This window comes from Cicer arietinum, chromosome 7 (assembly GCF_000331145.2).
Source record: "Cicer arietinum cultivar CDC Frontier isolate Library 1 chromosome 7, Cicar.CDCFrontier_v2.0, whole genome shotgun sequence".
Lineage (NCBI taxonomy): Eukaryota > Viridiplantae > Streptophyta > Magnoliopsida > Fabales > Fabaceae > Cicer > Cicer arietinum.
Genome location: NC_021166.2, coordinates 9,910,456 through 9,931,587, shown reverse-complemented (window position 1 = coordinate 9,931,587; position 21,132 = coordinate 9,910,456). Strand labels below are relative to the sequence as shown.

Here is a 21,132-nt window from a genome sequence, read left to right as displayed (position 1 = left end):
AAACTGAAATATAATAGATATTAATTTGACTATCAGAAGGTACAAAATAGAGAGAAAATTAAGAAGAGTAAGAAGAATAAATCACTACCTCTAATTTTTTTTTTTAATAAATGAGAGATGAATAATACAAGAAATCAAATTGAAACAATTATTTTTTATTTATTTATAATCAGAATAAATTAATAAGGAGTACCAGGGTACTCCAATCCAATCCACAAAATTTTAGAAGATGAATAAACATTTCAAAATTGACCCACCAATCCAAGTATTGTATGTAACACAATCCTACCATAACAAAACCTCTAAGGATACTTAGACACATGTGTAGTATTAAATACAAATATTATATTATCCTTATGGGAAGGTGGCAGAATATAATGGGCAGCATTTAAAGCTCATCTTTAGAAGATGAATGTTCTGTTGGGTTGGTAGATGATTTTTTGATTGGATAAGAAGCATCCATTGCTATACCACATAGACCTTGTTTTTGAGATACGTCCCTTTGAATTCTAATGTAACCTTCTTCTCCCCATTGGCTTCCCCAAGAATTCTTCACTATCCAATATTTTGTTCCATCTTCAGTTTCTCCATACCCCACAATTGCCACTCCATGATTTAGCCGAGTGCCACAATATCCACTAAATACTCCCTGTCATTATTATATATTTTTATACCAAATATTCAGATATGAAAAAACATGTTTTTTTACTCATAAAAAGAATAAAACTAGTTTTTTATTTTATCATCCGTTTTATTATTTGTTATTTAATATTATTTCCACACACAGAAAAATCAATAAATTTGTTGTATTTGATAAAATTAATTATTTTTTTTATACTATTTATTATTTTATTGCACTAGTTTTTCTCTTTGTGATAAATAATTAAGAGCATTAATATATAAATAAAAAGGAATAAATGACTATTAAAAACATTATTAAATTTTGTATTTTATAATTCCATTATCATTTCTTAGTTAACTAGAATTAGAAATTTACCTCTGAATATAACTGAAAATCAGATCCTCCAGCATCAATAGCTACAGATATAGGTTGGTTGGCAGCAGCTTTGAGTAATGAAGCTTCATCATTCGTAGGGACATTTTCATACCCATCAATTGACACTGCTGGCTTATTCTTCTACATGAATTCAAATTGAATTAATTAATTTAAATCTTCAAATTTTATCATAAGTCAATTAATTAAATTATATATATATGCACACCTTTGCTACATCACAAGTTCCATCTTTTGCAACATAAGGATAATTGCTTTCAGTTGTTATACCATTTTGCTTAATGAACTCGAATGCATTTTCCATTAACCCACCATTGCATCCTCGATTTTTTTCAATGTCACAATCCACGAGTTGTTGTTCAGACAGGGACACTAGTTTTTGTGTCTTTATTTGGTTAATACCTTCCACAGCTACAATAGTTGAAAACGCCCAACAACTACCTATAGAATACATTAAAAAAAACACACAATTTTATGAAAAATGCTTGTGTCCGAATTAATTTTTGTTCCAATATAACGAATTTAATAACTCTAGCTAAATTTCGTTTCTCGCCTATTCCTAAATGTAGTATAGGCATAAAAAAATGTTAACTATTCTTTCTCTTTTTCTTTGAGGGAAAACAAATAATTTTTTTTGGGTATTTTTAATATTATTTTGTCTATAATTAAATATTTTTGTTCTTTATATAATATTCCCCATATAAACTTTAATCCTTATAAATGTTTTACTTACCGCAATGGCCTTGATTCTTTACATTAGTGACAGCGCCATTCTTCCTCCAATCAACGGAAGAAGGAACATTGCTCACTTTGTCATACATGAAAGTGTCTTTGCCACGTGGTGAGGCACGAATATTTCCATGACAATCTATGTTTGAATTAGCATATAAGCTCTTGAATTCATCATTAGTCATGTCTGCAAATTTATTCAACTTAAGTTTGTAAGGTTTATTTAATTTATTGGTATTGAGGACATGCATAGCATTGGATTTGAAAGTGTTGAAACGTTTGTTCTTCTCGTTAGGGCTTCGAGAAATTGTGTGGTGACTTCCCCATCTATCGTATAAATCCCAAATATTTGTATCCGATGCCAAATCTTTTTCTTGGAAATCAAAGCTCTTGGCTACTCCGAAAATTAAAGCAAGGAATAAGGAAACAAATAAGAGCTTCTTCATTTCCATTTTGTTGTCTTGGTATGCTTTGTATAGAGACCTTCGTAGGCTTTATATAGATAAATGAAAACTAACTTATGATCTAGGAAAATAAGAAAAATAAATGCAACATTTATTATTTCTTTTAAACATATTAGTACCCGTATTAATACTAATAATTGTGTGATACAAAAATCAAATTAAAGATATTTATGTATAAAAGGTATTTTAGGAACATCTACACATAAAATTAACATCATTATTGGAGTATTGCAATTTCGAAAAATACAAAGTGAACAATAATAAACTAAATGTGAGACACAAAATATTAGTTAGGTGGTACAATTAAAAAAATTAAAATTGTATTAAAAACTAAAATAACAGACTTTTTAAGACAAATTCTTTTTTACATGAGACAATTATGATGGGACAGAGGGAATAGATAAAAAAGATAACGAACATATAGACAATTTAATATTGATAAAGAAATTATAGAAACGTTTATTTTGAAAAAATATTTTCTATTTTTATTTTTTAAATTTATGTTGATTTTACTTATTAATAAGAAGATAAAAACTTTTAAAAGCAAAAAAATATTTGCACAAATTAGTCGGCCCCTAAGATTGTTGCATTTTATGGATTGTGAATAAGAAGAAAAAGATAGATAAAGTTTAACTTAAATAAAATGAACACTCTAATACCTATTGACCAATAACGAATTGTCATGTTATCCAACTTAGTGTGTAATTAATAATTTTCTAATATCTAAATGTCAATTTTTTAAAAATATGTTTTCTCACAATCACTTATACAGAATAATTTTAAAATATTTTTTAAAATAATCGATATTAGTAATTAATTATTAATTTTATTAAAAAAAATGAAATTGTCCCTTTCTTGTTACTACAACTTCTCCAAAAACCACCACAAATAATTTTAAAATATGTTTTTTCAAATCACCTATATGGAGTAAATTTTATAGATTTTAAAAAGTAAATTACATTGTCTTTCAAAGTTAATAGGGTTTGGATACCCTTCTTGAGTGGCCCATACATGAGATGAAAATGAGATAAAATGTCGATTCATTGAAAAAATGACATAAAATGTCATTGAGTTAGTTAACCATTTGGATTGTTTTAAGACTTTTCTTTTTAATTCAATTAAAATGTGTTAAGCTTTTTTGTTTATAACCAAAATGTTTTAGTTAAAAAAGTCAATTGTTATTGAATGATAATATAAAATATAAAAATTAAACTCTAAGAGAAAAAAAAAAGTTTATTTCTAAAATGACATAAATATCTTTAAACAAAAAATTAGAAATAATGAAAAGAAAAATTTATAAAATATTATAAAATATAAAAAAAAATGTAGTTTATTAAATTAAAAATTGTATTATTATCTTTATTTTCTTTTTATATTTCATAAGTTTTTATTGATTGTAATGAAGTATTTATTTTTATTCGTTTTATTATATATAATTTTAAGGACATTTATGTTATTGTTTAAGGACACATTTTTTCTTGGCATAATTTCTTTTCATTTTATTTTGTACCAAACAACTATATATAATCAACTTATTTTCTTTTTATATTTTCTTCTTTTCATTTTCTATTTTCTCCTCCATCTTTCCTTCAGCAATGAAATAAAGTATAAAAAAAAATATGGATTAAATTGTTTTGGTTTAATTTTCTCAAGGACTAAAAGTTACTTTTTATTTTTTTATGGACTAAATTGAGTTCACCATTTTTTAAAAGAACTAAAATTGTTATTTACTCTATTTTTTAACAACATTAAATTTAATAATATCACAATCAAATCAATTTAATCAAATAAATCCAAATATTTATTTCTTACGCATACAGCAAAAACAATAAAAGAAACATAAAAAAAATTGAGTTACTTAAAACTATGGTGCAAAATTTAGAAGAAAGAAATTGTCTAAATGAATTGATATTTTTCAACTGAAATGATTAAATTGTTACTAGTAATTTGTAAATTTAAAAGATTAAATTGATCTATTATTAAAAAAAAAAAAAAAAAAAAAAAACTAGTTTGACCGATTCATACAATTCTATGTATTAAAATCTTTATTCACTTGTATACTTATATTTGTTTATAAATGTTGTTTTATGTTTTATTGACTCATTTATAAATGCTGGTATATTTATATAAGCATGCAATGATAAGTTAAAATACTTGTGGACATTAAATTTAACAATTAAAGAACTTACATGCTTCTTTTAATTGAATAATTATACAAATATTTATTGGTTATTTATAACAAAATCCCCGTGATTGCATTTTTTTTTAATTGATGTTGTGCCAATTTCCTTCTTAATCTATTTTCTTTATTAATTACCCGAGGTTAGTAAGATAGTAAAAGGAGGAAAAAACTCTATATTTTATGGAAGTGATATTTTTCTCATTCTTCAAATTGTAATTCTGTTGTCAAATTGAAAGTGCGATATATTCTTGAGTTAATATTAAATATTGTCAAAAAGAATTGATGAATGATATAATTACAGTTTAAAAAATAAAATAAGGTTTCAGTAAGCAAAAACACGCAAATATCACAAAATATGACAAATACTCAATTGACATATACCAATTTAGATATGACATATATAGATAATCTTCTTATTTAACGGGAACGGATAATAAGTTACTACAATATGTATCTCCATACACTTATTAACATTTTTAATACTAACTATAATTCACTTAAGGTTAGTAAAGAAAATATTAATTACGAAATAGCCACGGGGATTTTGTTAAAATTAACCACATAAATATTCATATAATTACTAAATCAGAAGAAACATGTAAATGCTTTACTTATTAATTTTAATGTGGATAAATTATTAAACTTAGCATTAATCCATGCTTAAATAAATAAAAAATTCAATAGTTACTTTAATATTTGAAATCGTAAGAGCAGTTGAAGTTATCCTTATAAATTTATGAATTTAAAAATAAATTTAATCATTTAAATTTAAAAAAATATAATCAATTTAGTTTTATTTTAAGGTATTGCACTATAGTTTTAAATGTTTTATGTTTGATATTATTTCAATTATTAGTTTTGATAAATGTTTCCTAAAAAAATACTTTGAGAGAGAGAGTATTTGACAATAAAAGATTGTTTTAGTATTTTAGATAGATTATATTTAAGAGAAGAAGTTGTTTAATGATTTAGTGAGAGACAAAATATTTAGCTTTTGTTTCGTCTATCATATCTAATTTTCATCTAATTTTGTCTAGTGCCTCTTTGACCCGTTCAAAAACAAAATACAATATAATTGAAGTTGTGTTGTCTAATCAAATTAAACTCAACAATAGAGGCTAAAACACAATATCTACAAGGAGGGGAAGGTAATATATCAATCACTTTGTATTCTTTTAAGCCTTAAATATAACTTTTGATATTTATCTTTTATTAAATATTTATTTTCGTCTTTTATCTTTTATAAATGATAAATGTTAATCTTTTACATTATAACAATTTCAAACAGTTGGATGATTACAGTCATCAACTGTGGAATCTAATTTTAAATCAATTATAAAATTTCAAATAATTGTATATATTACTGTCATGAACGGTTGAATTTAATCTTAAATCAATTTTAAAATTAATTGTGCAACCTTAACAAATATAAGATAAAGATACAAAAAACTTTGATAAATGTTCTATATTTCAAAGAGTTTCCCTCTAATATTTTTTGTCTTTAGTAATGATTATTAATCATTGTGTAAAGTAAAACAAACTATTGTCAAGATTACCAAAACGGTTTTTGATCCGTGGGAGACCGACACAATGCTTTGGCCTTAATCATATAACAATTTTCCTTTTTTTTTCTTTCAAACGGAATCACTTTGTAAAAACCGTAATCTTAGGTATCTTTTACATATCGGTACCGGAATGGTTTTAAGTCATTGCAATAAAAAAAGTGTTCTCAAAATATACATTTCAAAGCATGTATAAAGACTTTTTTTTAAATGCAAGTTTATTATTAGATTAGATAGATGTTTGTTAAAAGAATATGACCGTGGACATATATTAACAATTGCTAGAAGGATTCAAATAATCAAATATTACTATAAATTTTATTTTATTGTAATTGTAAAAAAAACAAAAATTCAACACTTATAAAATAAGTAAAAGACGGAAACTATATTTAAATCTTCTTTTAAAATATTAATAAGCGATGAGTAATACAAGCAATCAAATTAACACATATTATTTATATATTTCTAGGTGACTCAATCCTAACACAAGAACCACGATGTATATTTAGAGAGACATATATGAAGTATGAGATACAAATTAATAATATTATTTAATGTAGCAAGAATCTCATGGGCATCATTTAAAGCTCATCTTTAAGAATTGAACTTTTTGTGGGGTTGGTAGATGACTTTTTGATTGGGTAGGAAGCCTCCATTGCTATGCCACATAGACCTTCCTTGTGAATTATGTTCCTTTGCATTCTAATGTAACCTTCTTCTCCCCATTCGTTTCCCCAAGAATTTTTCACTATCCAATATTTTGTTCCATCTTGAGTTGCTCCATACCCCACAATTGCTACTCCATGATTCAGCTCAGTGCCACAGTGTCCACTAAATACTCCCTGTAATTATATAAGAAAATAAGCTTAAATAACAAAGAAAGTTTTTTTTTTTGGACTTAATTAGCAATGAAATTTAGAGATAAATAAATAGTCTTTAATTTTATTTTATTTTTATTCTCAATAATATAGCAACAAAACTCATACATATTAAACTTGAAAAAAGTTAGATATTTCAAATTTGAATATGTATCTCAACATATCAAATGTCTTTATAGTTATCATTTTAGTTAACTTAAGAAGAGTCTTTAATTTATTAAAACTATTAAAAACATCAAATTTTAAATTGAGTACATTTTATTTTTCAAGGTGATTCAAATTTTTATTTTAATATATTTATTCTTTAAAAAAAAAAAGTACTCAACAAAGATTAATAGTAAACCTCTGAATAGAACTGAAAATCAGGTCCCCCAGCATCAATGGCAACTGATATAGGTTGGTTGGCAGCAGCTTTGAGCAATGCAACTTCATTGTTGAGAGGAACATTCTCATGACCATCAATTGACACTGCTGGTTTATGCTTCTGCATTAAGTGAAATTGGATTAATTTGACTCTTAAACTCTATCATAAGTCAATTAATTAAAATTTATATACACACCTTTAGTACATCACAAGTTCCATCTTTTGCAGCATAAGGATAATTGCTTTCAGTTGTTATACCATTTTGCTTGATGAACTCGAACGCATATTCCATTAATCCACCATTGCATCCTTCATTCTTTTGATTGTCACAATCCACAAGTTCTTGCTCAGACAAGGACACTAGTTTTTGTGTCTTTATTTGGTTAATACCTTCAACGGCTACAATTGTTGAAAACGCCCAGCAACTACCTATCAAATACATTACAACAAATACAAAATTTTACGACAACAATAGTCTTCCACCAAAACAAACAAAAATGTTAATAGGATAAGGAATCAATGTTCTAAGTTGTGCTTGAAGCACTACATAAATACTATTTCATACTAAAATATAATAAAAAATGAATCAAAAAAGTAAATATATTTGGTTTAAATTTTGAATCACATACATCAAATTTTTTTTTGAATAATTTATATTTATGTTTATATTTTAGGATAGTAAAATCAATAGGAGTCTCAGATGAGTTTCTATAAATTGGTGAGTGTTGAAAATTCTCATCTTTGAAATATGAAAATAGCGTATTAAAGCGATTTGCACATAATTGAGAAAAGGTTTGATAAATTAGCTTCTATATTTCTTGAAAATATGTTTTGCTTTCATTTTCTAAAACACATTTTTATTTTAATGCTAACAAAAATAAAACACTTATGTAGTGGACAATGTGAGATAGAAACTAGATGGAAGTCACAGACTACCAAAATTAGTTCATTTTCATAAACAATAAACAATGAAAATAATATTGACATTTTCAAAATTTTATATCTATTTTAAAAAATTGTAAAACAAAATGGGGAAAAAGTTATTGGATATACATTATCTTATGTGTATTAGTTGAAGAAAAAATAAAACAGAAAACATAAAAAATAAATGAGCCCCTAGGGAATTAAAAAATGACTTAATTCCCTTCAAAATATAATGGTATTTTTTTAGATGGGTATCTACTTAACTTTTCTAAAAGTTTCGTGCAGCAAATGATGAAGAGATCATTGCATCGAATGAAGTAAATTGGAAATTTGAGGGATTTATAATTTTAAGAAATTCAAATATTTTAAGTGAATTTTCTTCATTTATTAATTGTGTTGTTTGGATAAAATCAAGTTTTTTTAATAAATTCTAGAACTTTTTGGTTCAAAATTGAAAATTGAAAAATTTGGATCAATATAGGAATTTGGTTGAGGGATCAATTAAAAAAATTATGGGACCAATTAAAAAAAATAAAAAATTTTAAGGACTAATTTGAAAATTTCAGATACCAATTAATGAAAAAATCTATAAGATATTTTAATAATAATAATTTAAAATACGTAGACTTTATATATATTAACTTTTGAAATACTCTAACAAATGGTGAGCAACTACTATTACTATACTTAAAAACGTAATTTAAAAAACAAATATTTAGAAGTAAGTTGTCTATTTTGCTTACCACATTGGCCTTGATCTTTTACCTTAGTGACTGCGCCTTTTTTCCTCCAATCAACTGAAGAAGGAACATCATATACATTCTCATACATGAAGGTCTCTTTGTCATGTTGTGTGCCACGAAATATTCTATGATGATTAACCTTGGAATTAGCATAGATGTTCGTGAATTCATAATTAGTCATGTCCGCAAACTTATTCAACTTAAGCTTATAAGGCTTATTCAATTTATTGGTATTGTGGACATGCATAACATTGGCTTTGAACACGTTGAAACGGTTGTATTTCTCATCAAGGCTTTGAGTAACTGTGTGGTGACTTCTCCATCTTTCGTATAAATCCCATAAACTTTCCTCCGAAGCTAAATCTTTTTCGTGGAAATCAAAGCTATTGGCAATTCCGCAAACTAAAGCAAGGGATAACCAAACCCACAAAAGCTTCTTCATTTCCATTTTGGTACGTTGTCACTTGTGATGAGGAAAAAAGAAAACCTTCAAATGCTGTATTATTATTTTTTCGACCGGCCTTTGAATGCTTTATATAGAGAAATGAAAACCTTGGATAGGGTCTAGGGAATTTTTTAAAATAAATATAATAATAATTTAAAGGTAAAAGTTCCTTATGGGCATCAACAATTAATAATTATGAAGAAATCGACTACGGTGGTTACATTTAGTGAATTGTGAAGGATAAGAAAAAAGATTAGGTCGGTTATGCTCAAAATATGAAAGCGATCACTTCAATAATTGAGATTACGTACTTCGTCTCATAGTCGATATTGTTTAAGATTTTTACATATATATATATTAAGAAATTTAATAATAAAAAAAAATTATTTTATCATACTACTCATTTTAGTTATTAATGAATTTTTTATTATTATCAATATAAAATATAATAATATTTTAAAAGATGTGTATATAATAATCATTGAATAGTAGTATAAGAAAAAAATAATTAAAATTATATTAAAAATTGTAAATAATATTTATCTTAAAATATTTTTTTTTTGTTAAAATGATATTCATCGTAAGATAAATAAAGTATTAAAAAACTTCTTCTCTTGTTCATCGAATTATTCTTTTCCATCAACTTTTTTATTCCTTTGAAACAAATTTCAATGAAAAGTATTTTAAATAATACAATTATTTTTTTACTACACCAACACAATTAAATGAGATTACATGCTACTTTCTTTTTACTAAAGAGTCAACAGCGAAACACCCATACTAATGTAGAAAAACATATGTATTTTATATTTAAACATAACTCAACATATTAAAACATATTAAATGTCTTTATAAATATTATATGAGTTTTATTTATGACACAAAACACCCATACTAATGTAGAAAAACAGAGATATTCTACACATATCAAACGTCTTTATAAATATTATATGAGTTTTATTTATGAGACAAACTACATACTATATATTCTTATTAAATATGATTTTTTTTTATTCTTTATACTAGAAACAAGAGGAAATATCAACGATGGTTTTTTTTATAACAAGGAAATATGATACATTTTACTTATTGGGAAATGTTTGGCAGTTAGGTTCCAAATCTAATAAAGGTTTGTGTAAAATGGCTATTGTGTAATACAAGGATATATTTAGACTACATGCCACATTACCTTAGCGAACATGATGGTTGGAGGAGGTGACATTTTCGCAAGTGGAGTAACACAACCAACAAAAACAACAATGATAAATATTTACTCCATTTATCCGTAGCTTACGTGATCGCTTGTGAAAGTAGTGTAGTACCATGTGCGAATGAAGATGGACAAAAAGTACTCTACTTCCTAACTAAGCAACTAGCTTGTAATAAAAGTGATAAAGAAAAAAACGGCTGTATTTATTTACAAGTACTGTACAACGTTGATTCCGTTAGATATAGAGACAAGACAATGATATATTTCACATAGAAAATAATATTTGATTCTAATACACTCGGTGTATCATGTTTATTACAGTTTTTTCTAAAAATTAGTAGTTTTCTTTTGTTACAACTTTTAAAAAGAAAATTAAAATAAAGCTATAAATAAAAAATTGATTTAAATAGATGATCTTCAAGTATCATTTTAAATATTTCATTTATTTGTTGCAACTTTTTTTGAATACTGAAATTCTAAAAAATAATTAAAATGAAAAGTTATTTTGAGAAACTCTTTAAAAAATTATTTTTGAGAGGTGTATTTTTTTTAAATAAAGTGATATTTATCATATAAGAATATCTTCTAATAAATATCTAATTTATTGAATGTGAATATTATTTTTTTAGTCAGTAACAGATAAATCTGAAACAAATTCTATTACTTTTAAGTAAATTTTCATTTAAAAAAATTTAAAAATATAAAATATCAAAATCACTTTTTTAAAATCTAAAACAAACAATTGAGCTAATGCCTAATGTTAAATAAGTTGTTTAGATAATTCGCCAAAGGCTAGGATATATTTTTATGTATTATGAAAAATGTTCGATTTGGCAAAAGGAATTTGAGAAAAGAATTATGTAGTCTTCAGTGATTATAATTTGATTTTGACACTAGTGTGACGTTCATGCTGGTTGGTTGCTTGTAGTAAAAAATTACATTAGCGTAATGGGTTGGGCGTTATATCGAATTTGTGGTTGAAGAACATCAACTAAGATAGACGTTTTCAGATCCAATCTAATTCAATTCAAACCATAGCAATCAAAACCAAAAACTGAAAAGAATGTAAATAAAAAAAAAATTACAAATCAAAAATAAAAACCTTTTCTAAAAATAGATTGGATTGGATTTCCGTTCTTATTTAATCCAACAGGCAACAGGCAACAGGCAAGTACACATATACTGTAATCTGAGAGTTGTGCCGTACTTTCAATGTTCATAATTGTCGTCCTTACTTTATTTGCTTTACGATAATTGATATTTTTTTCTTCTACTTATTAAACTTTTTCGTATCTATTTCTTTATGAAATGTTATAAAGAAATGTATTCTCTTAAAAATACTACAAAACACTATTATATACACATTTTTCAAAATAAAATAACAATCCAATCAAAACCAATCTGCAAATACACTAAAGTAGGACATAAATTGACGACAGATAGGTCGCGTGCCTTAACTGCATTGAAAAAGGTTTTATGGTCTAACCCTGTTTACATTCTTTGACTATACTCTGCATATGACTTAAAATGTTCCTTCATGCACCTATTCTCAAACTTAATCTTTTGTTTAGCCCATTTGTTCTACTCACTTATGATAACTCTTCCACGGCAATGTTTTACTTCCCTACAGATACAGGAGGTGTATCCAAAAGGTTACAGTTAAGAATGCCATCCAATAAGTAAACTTACTGGTGTACAGGATGAAGCTATATGAAGTTATATTTACTCCATAGAAATGTGACAACTTGTAATAACAGGACCTGGTGATTTATTAATCATTTACTTGGCTGCTGATTTAAAGTTAAATAAAAATTACAACCTGCTAATTACATGGTTAAACAAATTTTCCAAGTCTAAAATCTAACTAAAAATCAGAAAAAAAATTATGCAGCACTAGTGATACTATAGGTTGAGCAACCCGGATAGTACCCAACACCACTGCCCCAATAGCCTATTCAATTCAACTATTATTAAGATCTCATCCAAAACCACAACACAATATATGCATATGCTTCTGCAACCAATGTCTTTGTCAAAGACATTGGGTTAAATATCTTCGATACTAAAATTATACAGTGTTGTGGTTTTGGGTGATGCCGTAATAATAGTTGGATTTGACTAGGCTATTGGAATGTTGGATTTGGTATTATACATATCAATGATTGAAAAATTCATCCAAATTGCACAAAGTTACAGTGTCACTAGTGCAGCAATTTTTCTTCTTCTGAATCCTAGTTAAATTTTGCCAATGACATAGTTCACAATAGAGCTTAATTAGATATTAGGGTTATTAATACTTCCCTTGAGATACCGGGAAAGAGCGGTCTAAAGGAAAGTACTTAGTTAAAAATTAATATATACAATTTTCAAAAATTTAAGTGGTATCTTGTATAAACATGGAACAGTTTAATAAAGAATTCAGCAAAGCCAATTTGAAAACTGTTTCGAGCTTTACCGCAACGCCATTATGTCCAGACGCAAACAATCCCATTCCTATCAGCTGAAGCTAGGGGTTTTCCCATTCCACTCCACCTACAACAGAGAACAGAAGAAGTATGCTCCTTCAGAGTACTGACTATTTCACCTTTAGATATTGACCATATATAGACAGATCCATCAGCAGACCCAGCAGCAACATGATTGTTGTCTGGACTAATACACGAGCGACTCCAGTTCGAAGCCACTCTATTTCCTGTGGCTCTTAATGTGCCACAAACTTCAAGAGATCGCACGTCAAACAAATTGTGCAAATTATCCCTTCCACTGGTCAATGCAATATTTCCGTTTCGAGATAGGGATATCGACGTGACGGCAAGTGAATGTGCAGCAACCTCGCTCAGTAGCCTTCCAGTCTGAATGTCCCATAAACGAAGATTACCATCAACATGTCCCGAAAATATGGTCTGTCCATCTGTGCTGAAGCAAAGAGCATTGCAGTTGCTGTGAAACATGATTGTATTTGTGCAGTAACCTTTCACCAAGTCCCAAACTTTTATAGTACGGTCATAAGCTGCACTGACAACGTGACGACTAGAAACCTTGCTGACATCAACAGCACAAACTTTATCTGCGTGCCCAGTAAGGGTATGACGGACACGGCCCGAGTTCACATCCCACACATACAAGTTGTTTGAGCTGCTTGCAGCAATAACAGATCGATTATCATGGGTGATAGTGAGATCCAATACCGAGCCAAGGCAGCCATGAAGATTAGAACATAAGGATCCTGTATTTGTATCCCACACTTTAACTGTACGATCCTGTCCCCCAGTAATCAATCTACTAGAATTGTACTCAAACAGCATGGAAGCACAACCTCCTTCATGTGCATTTAGCCTGTATTTGCACGTGGAGGGGATGTTTGACTCTGAAAAGAATTCAGCACCTTCTTCACTTCGCCGAACAATTCCATCCACCTGTTCCCTTGCAAGTTGTTCTAGACCACTAGCCTTTAACCGCTGAACCATGTCTTCATATAGTGCATTTGCCTAAAGGGAAAGAAACTGTATTATTAGTTGAATTGGCAACATAAGTAGGTATTGCAAATACAATTTGTTAACATAACAGTTTTGTGAGGATTCTACATGTAGGAAACATAAACTACTACTGTAACTATCACAGTGATTCAAATCTATTATGCACTTTGACTTTTGAATAGACAAACTACTAACTATTAATATTCAAATTTGAAAATATAAATAAAAATGACATTACGGCTCCGTTTAGGTTAGCTTATAGGTTGGAGGAGCTTTACAAACAAGATAAATATTTAATATTTAATTATTAACTTATGAAAAAGGAACCTACTGAAAACATTTGTACAGAAGCTGATTTCTACCATACACGAAAAGCATAACCATTTCATAACCATTTCAACTTTTGTTCTCCTATAACTGCTGACTGAAAAGTTCCTCTAAACTGGCTCTAAGATTATCTCCTCCAAAGTTGCACAGCTTGCCAAAGCTAAATCCATTCTCACAGAGAATGTGTACCAATACTAATATCTAGTTCCAAAAATGTATGGTGGATGAGAATATGAGATGGTATTATACCTCATTCAAGCGTTCGGCATCCTTCATTTTTTCTAACATCCAACGGTCAATCAACATCTTATTTTCAGCTTCAGCTGTATTGGCTTTGGTAGTCATCTGCTCTAGTTGTGCTTTAAGTTCTGAATTCTCGCTCACTACTAATTCTAATTCTTTAAGCTTTTGTTCCAAATCTGTCTTTAATTGAGAGCACTCGTCCCTGCAATTCACAACATCAATTTAACTCAAGTTGCAATCATTTATCACAAGCTCAATAAAAAAAAAATGTCCGTGTCTTTTACAACACATAAGAAACATCAAACAACCTCAATTCTGTTAACTCCTTCTGCATATCAACAATTGCACTTTCTTTCTCTTGAATCAAAGCTTTTGAAGCTCTGGATTCAGCTACTTCCACAACAAGCTGCTCAGAAAGCCTAGATTGAGCTTTATAGCATTGCTGAAGTTCCAATTGCAAGTTCTCTGTTTTCTCTTTCCACTCAGAGCCCTTCAACCACATTAATAAATACTTAATTAAACAAAACAAAAAAAGATTCAATTGTAAGACATAAACAACGATCCAAGCAACAAAATTCATATCAATATCAAACAACATTCACTAATAAATACTTGAAGAAAGTTAAAATTGGTCATAAGCATTAAGCACTATTGCATTGGAACCGATAATTGAACTAATTGGTTATAGTTACACAATAAAGGAAACAAAACAAAAAATGGAATTTTCTTTGTGATAAATAATTAAATAAGATAGTAATAATCCCTAAAAAGCATGAAAATTGTTACTAAAGAGGATACCTGGGATACGATAGGTCTAGAAAGTGCAAGAAGAGCAGGAGCATGAGCGGCTTCTTCGAGCAAATGACGCTTCCGCAGAGACTTCAAAGCATGATTGATTGCTTCAATCGCAACTTCTTCTTGCGACTTTGCCATTACTATGAGGAACAATCAAACCAACGAATTGCTTACTTTACCTCTTTGTGTTTCGATTATGTGGAAATTAAACTAAAGGACCAAAATTAATGAATTCTAATTTACAATTTGGGATTCAAAAACTTGAATTAGGGTTCTGATTCGAATAATAGTAGCAATAATATTTGTCAGGTGGAGACAAGCGAGACCTGCCAAATGGGGTCCCAGCCAGAAGCATTTTTCAAAATTTGGCAGTTTTCCTAACCGTGAAAGTTGCGGGTTCTTGACCCACAATACTACCACTGGGCCTAAGGCTTTAGAAAAGTTTCATTTTACCAGTGGGCCTGTACTCTTCGATTTTGTTCATTTTTTAAAAGTATTTTGGTATAAAAAGAATTGGATACGCTAATTTATTATATTTTATTTTAATCTAAAAGTCAAATATATTATTTTATTATATCATATATATATTTTTAATTAAATTAATATCATATAGTTGGAATTGGATTAACTAATTAGGACAAGATGGTATTTTTATACTATTATAAAATGAGATAAAAGAGATTAAAAGATGTCTTGTAATATAAATTTATTTTATATTAAAACTAATCCTAATTTGTCAAAGACAAAAATCAAATTATATAATTTATATATCTAGTAAAAAAAAACATATTTTATTTAAAATATACTGCAAAAATGACGTGGTTAATTGAGGGATTGTGACTTAGGGTATTACCATCAAATAATTTTATCTAAACAATGCATATTTAGTAATGTTTCTTAAAGAAAGTTCGTATCATTTAATTCATAATGATTTATTAGATATATATCGATCAAATATCAATGAAAATATGCAAACAAGTTAAAGATTTGACTATTTCTGTAAAAATATGAATTGTCTCGTTTATTTGTCTCTTAATAAATTCAACATACATGAGAATTAACAAAATAATATGAAAAAACATGTTAGAATCATAGAGTATGGCACCTAAATGAAATACATTTTCTTTGTTGTTGCGAAATTGATCCACCAGTTTTTTGGAGTCCATCTCCAACTCAAAATTTAAAATTTAAAAGTCATATATCCAATGAAGTGTGCTCAAGAGACCACATACTTCGCTTTCATCAACGGAATAGATATGGGAAGCCATTCAATTTTATTTAAAACAAAATTGTCATTATGGTCTCAAAGAAAAATTTCAATACCAACATGGTTGTGGTGCGATGAAAAGGGAACATCTATGTTGCATTGAAGCGGCCTAGTGTCATTTTTTTGGAAACTCCCTATGAACAATGGTAGGTCTGTTCATGTCTACGGTATGAGATCGATTAGTGTGGTGTCAGTCTTCTAAAGTAGGCATACTACGAGTATAGACCTATTACAAGATCTCAATGACGTGCACCTAAATATTTTATTCATTTGAGTTCAAATGCTCCACAAATCACAAGCACATTGTTCTCCTACTTCATATATAACTGTTGCATAACGTCAAAAATAATTTATGTCACTAAGTAGTTGGTAAAATAAGTAAATCAAATGGTTGATATTATAATTATTTACGATTAATCATACAAATAATATCTATATATTTGATCATTAATTGTTGATATTACTTACATTATTCAAATTGAATTGTTCACTTTAGATAAACTTAATTCCATATTTATATATTATTTTTAAGTTTGATGGCTTGAATTTCAAGAAATAAATTTGTTTTCCATTATTATAATCAAATTCATATTAAGTAACTCATTGTCTCAACCCTAAATATTATAACACTAAAAAGACGATATTCAAATAATATTATCAATATCATTAAAAAAATTAATTGACTTTTAAACATTTATTTTAATCTCATAAGGCCATCCATCGTCTCATTACCCTTTACCTTTTTCAATAATACATTTTGTTTATTAAAAAAATAGACAGCGTTAGTAACAGTTCTCTTACATGCATAGGCTTTCTCAATCGATGTGATCATCCCTTAAGTCAGCGCACTAGCTTAACCGAATGGCTTTTTGTTGTTAAAAGGACCGCAGGATGACTCTTGTCCCTCCGTTGGAATCAAAATAAGGTATTACAATGCGTTCATATATTGGAGTGAATGAAGTTTCGTCCAACAAAAAGAATAAGGCACTATAGAATCACACGTTTCCATCCTAGGCCTAGACCCTACGGCACAAACTAAACTCCAAATAGTATAAGTTTAAAATTAATACTATGCACTAATACTGATCACCCGTTCTTTAATTAGTGCGTTTGACATCTCCATTTACATGATGTTTGTAATATTCCAGGGTTATAATATAGTTTATTCTTTATTTGGTGGGATTCTACTATATATTGCATCAAACTCATGTTTCTCGCGTAGGAATATAATAATTGACGTCTCTAACGAAGGAAAGTACTATTAATTAGTATATATCATGATTATTAATTATACAAAAAAACGTATGTTTGAGTTACAAAAACAAAAAAGGATCTCATTTAAGGATCATCATAGTGCGGTTTAGCTGAATTTTAAAGAAAAAAAATCATTTGTTCTAAAAATAAAATCACATGTCATTTAGTTTGGTTTGTATGTCAGGTTTTAAAATATCCAATTTAATCCATCTAATTGTAAACAGTATAATTTAAATTAATTTTTTAATATTTAAATTAAAATTATAAAAAAAAATAAAAAAGTTAATATTAATATTAATATTATAAAAATACAGCAAAATAGTAGATTTGATACACAATATAACATATAATATTTTAATATCACGGTAGTAGTCAATTATTTTTGAAATAGTAAAAAATTTAGATTGAATTAAACTAATATTACTTATTAAAAAAAAGATTCAAAACCAACAAATAATGTATAAATGTAATATAGCATATAAATAAGAAATAAATAAATATTAAAATTTATGTATGCGCTTTTGTTAAAAAAATTTGATTTGATCCGTGAAGTTTTCTCAAAATAACAAAAATATTTAATAGTAATCGATTTTGTGAATTTTTCAATTTTAAATCATTTTTTGCAGTTATATTTTTGGATTAGTTTAAATATAAACACATCCTATGTATATACTACTCTAGGGATGATGTAAACATTACTTGAATTGAAATTCTAACAACGATCGCAGCATGTTTGAGAATGATAAGTTAATAGTTAACTTCTTTATCAATCTTTATTTTAGTTATAATGATTTAATAAATTAATGTCAGATCGTTAAATATAAAATAAATATTTATTTTTAAATTTAATTTATTGAATTAATATTTATAAAATAATTGTCGTCTCAATTATAAAGATAAAAATAATTTAAATTTATACTTCTAAAAAATGTGAGTTGTGGTTAGAATTTTAAGTAAATTTTTATAATCCTTAGTAAAGCCATCTATCAACATGGTCCACAATAAACTTATTACAACTATATTAAAAATAAAAATAAAAACTAATTACAACCATATATCAAGATGTTTTCGACTAAACTTATTACTATATACTAGATGCCCCACTCTTAGTTGCTTTGTAGCAGTAATCTTGATATTACATTTTGTATAAGGAAAATGTTTTTGTAGGTACATGTATATTCATTTAATCAAGTGGTTCATCTCTATCTAAAACCCTCTCTATTCAATTTTTTCTCTTTCATCAATTCTTAAAAAATATTAGAAAAATAAAAAATGAGAGAGAAAAAGAGTTGCGAAAGAGATAGAGGGGTGAAGAAAGTGGAGATGATTTTTTGTAGAAATAATCAAAATCCTTCAATTAACCATTTGAGATCGAAAGAAATGGAGAGTGATATGACACATGCGATATATTATTGATGTGATAAGAATAAAGATAGAGAGAAAATGAGGTTTTGCTCGAGGTAATATGAGTTTCTAGTTTTTGATTTTAAAAGACAATTTTCAAACAAAAATATGTTTGAGTAAAATGGGATTGTGTTGATTTTTTATTTAATTTCAAAATAATTTTTCTTTAATACTCAAAATAAAACAAAAAATAGATTTTATAATTCTTGTTTTAGTTTTAAAATTAACATCTCATCTAAATAAAGACAATCACTATTCCAACAACCATCATCCACTGTCATCTCCGGCCACCGATATCATCGCCACCACCCATCTCCAACCACCACATTTGCTCATCGCTAATACTATCAATCACCCACCTTTGATAACCATTGCCACCATCTCCAACAACCACCATCACCATTGACGACTCACTTGTGACCATCGCCATCACCATATTTGACACTGCCATCACCATCGGTCACCTCCTACCACCACATCCAACCATCAATTGTTTCTTTTGACCACTATAGATATCTTCAACGATCACTATGCCTTTATATTATTTTTTTATTTTTATTTTTAATTATTTTAATATGTCAATATTTTTTATATTTAGTAAATTCATAATGAGATGTGTTAAAAAGAATGATTCAATTCAAATAAAATAAAAGCTGAAATTCAACTAAGAAATGAAATTGAAAACTGAGAAATTGAAAACTCAAACTAAAATTAAAAACTCAAAATAAAAAGTAATTTTAGTTTTAAAAAATTTCAAAAAAGATAAAAAGATAAAAAATCACTATGAATAAAGTATAAAATGTTAAATAAGTATAAAAATTTAACGTGTACAAATATGTGTTTTGTTGCCAACTTACCTAATAATTAAAATATGTATATTTTTATCTTATTTTATTATTGGCAGATCAACCTTCAACCCATGATAGAGTGAGACCAACAAATTCATAGTAAAGGAAAAGGACGCAGGATAAGTTTGTGCATTTTGCCATCCCTACCACAACATATATTACTTTACCTAATTAATTATTAGCTATGAAAAAGGTAAAAGTAAAGTCGATGAGTGGTAAAAAAAGCTCTGGTGCATCAAAATATTATTTGGTGTAAAACAGTAAAAAAGACAACAAGTCTTCATACTTTTAAAATATAATAGAATTTAGCTCGTTATCATAAGCGTGTCCATTGTTCCATTATTTGAAATAATAATGGACGGCCTATACATCTACTCGAATAGGCATCGATAGAGGTCTTGCAATGCTTTAGCATTCCGCAACTTTTTTTATCTGCGTAACTTGAACTGCTCAGTATGTTATTTTAATTTTTAAATTTTATCAGCCTAGCTAACTTGTAATATGTTCAGAATATTTTTTGGACGGTTGTGTGTTTTATTTTATATAAGGAAATGCTAGAATGTTAATGGTTAATTTATTAGTAAAGAGAAGAAAATGTTACTAGTAGAGATTGAATCTCTGATCTTCTTCTCCATACTCATGTTAGCTTGTTAAGAGCGGGCTTGGATATTGCAGATGCTACTTATTGATTTGGATGATGTAATATCAAAACCTTTGTAGGCATATATAGCTTATGCCTTATTTGTTACGAATGAATTCGTATTTGCTTCTTTCTACCATCTTTTATTTATTTATAAAAGCTATATACACATATTTATTGATATTAGTTTAATAATTAATCATACAAAATATGTTTAATGAAAATATTATAACTATGATTATACTCCTCCTTAAATTTTGGACATTTACTTTTTTATTTATATCATGTTAAATTCAAGTGTGAGCGGTTAAATTTCATATCAACTACGAATGAAGTAAATATTATATATATATATATATATA

At 27.6% G+C, this 21,132-nt stretch overlaps 3 protein-coding genes across 3 annotated transcripts; all 3 read right to left on the bottom strand.

Annotated features, from left to right (window-relative positions):
• Positions 1–388: 388 nt before the first annotated feature.
• Positions 389–2,196, bottom strand: LOC101497285 (vignain-like). Its single transcript, XM_004515792.3, has 4 exons — positions 1,749–2,196; positions 1,224–1,456; positions 998–1,138; positions 389–649 (listed from the first exon to the last, which is right to left on the bottom strand). The coding sequence occupies exons 1-4, from the start codon at positions 2,194–2,196 to the stop codon at positions 389–391; spliced, it is 1,083 nt and encodes a 360-aa protein (XP_004515849.1).
• A 4,122-nt stretch (positions 2,197–6,318) lies between these two features.
• LOC101497939 (vignain-like) lies at positions 6,319–9,425 on the bottom strand. The gene is made up of 4 exons (XM_004515794.4): positions 8,862–9,425; positions 7,391–7,623; positions 7,174–7,314; positions 6,319–6,794 (listed from the first exon to the last, which is right to left on the bottom strand). Exons 1-4 carry the CDS (start codon positions 9,307–9,309, stop codon positions 6,534–6,536), a joined length of 1,083 nt encoding a protein of 360 aa, XP_004515851.1. The 5' UTR covers positions 9,310–9,425; the 3' UTR covers positions 6,319–6,533.
• Positions 9,426–12,838: 3,413 nt separating this feature from the next.
• Positions 12,839–15,644, bottom strand: LOC101497607 (autophagy-related protein 16). Its single transcript, XM_004515793.4, has 4 exons — positions 15,361–15,644; positions 14,871–15,052; positions 14,569–14,764; positions 12,839–14,004 (listed from the first exon to the last, which is right to left on the bottom strand). The coding sequence occupies exons 1-4, from the start codon at positions 15,493–15,495 to the stop codon at positions 12,982–12,984; spliced, it is 1,536 nt and encodes a 511-aa protein (XP_004515850.1). The 5' UTR covers positions 15,496–15,644; the 3' UTR covers positions 12,839–12,981.
• Positions 15,645–21,132: the final 5,488 nt, after the last annotated feature.

Excerpts from the sequence above, each read along its gene's own strand:
- LOC101497607 (XM_004515793.4), bottom strand. The coding sequence starts at position 15,495 with ATGGCAAAGTCGCAAGAAGAAGTTGCGATTGAAGCAATCAATCATGCT. Across the intron at positions 14,765-14,870 it reads AAGGAGTTAACAGAATTGAG|GGACGAGTGCTCTCAATTAA; the intron begins GTTGTTTGATGT and ends TGTGAATTGCAG. Across the intron at positions 14,005-14,568 it reads ATGCCGAACGCTTGAATGAG|GCAAATGCACTATATGAAGA; the intron begins GTATAATACCAT and ends CTTTCCCTTTAG.
- LOC101497939 (XM_004515794.4), bottom strand. The coding sequence starts at position 9,309 with ATGGAAATGAAGAAGCTTTTGTGGGTTTGGTTATCCCTTGCTTTAGTT. Across the intron at positions 7,624-8,861 it reads AAAAGATCAAGGCCAATGTG|GTAGTTGCTGGGCGTTTTCA; the intron begins GTAAGCAAAATA and ends TGTATTTGATAG. Across the intron at positions 7,315-7,390 it reads GAACTTGTGATGTACTAAAG|AAGCATAAACCAGCAGTGTC; the intron begins GTGTGTATATAA and ends CACTTAATGCAG.
- LOC101497285 (XM_004515792.3), bottom strand. The coding sequence starts at position 2,196 with ATGGAAATGAAGAAGCTCTTATTTGTTTCCTTATTCCTTGCTTTAATT. Across the intron at positions 1,139-1,223 it reads GAACTTGTGATGTAGCAAAG|AAGAATAAGCCAGCAGTGTC; the intron begins GTGTGCATATAT and ends GAATTCATGTAG. Across the intron at positions 650-997 it reads ATTTTCAGTTATATTCAGAG|GGAGTATTTAGTGGATATTG; the intron begins GTAAATTTCTAA and ends TAATAATGACAG.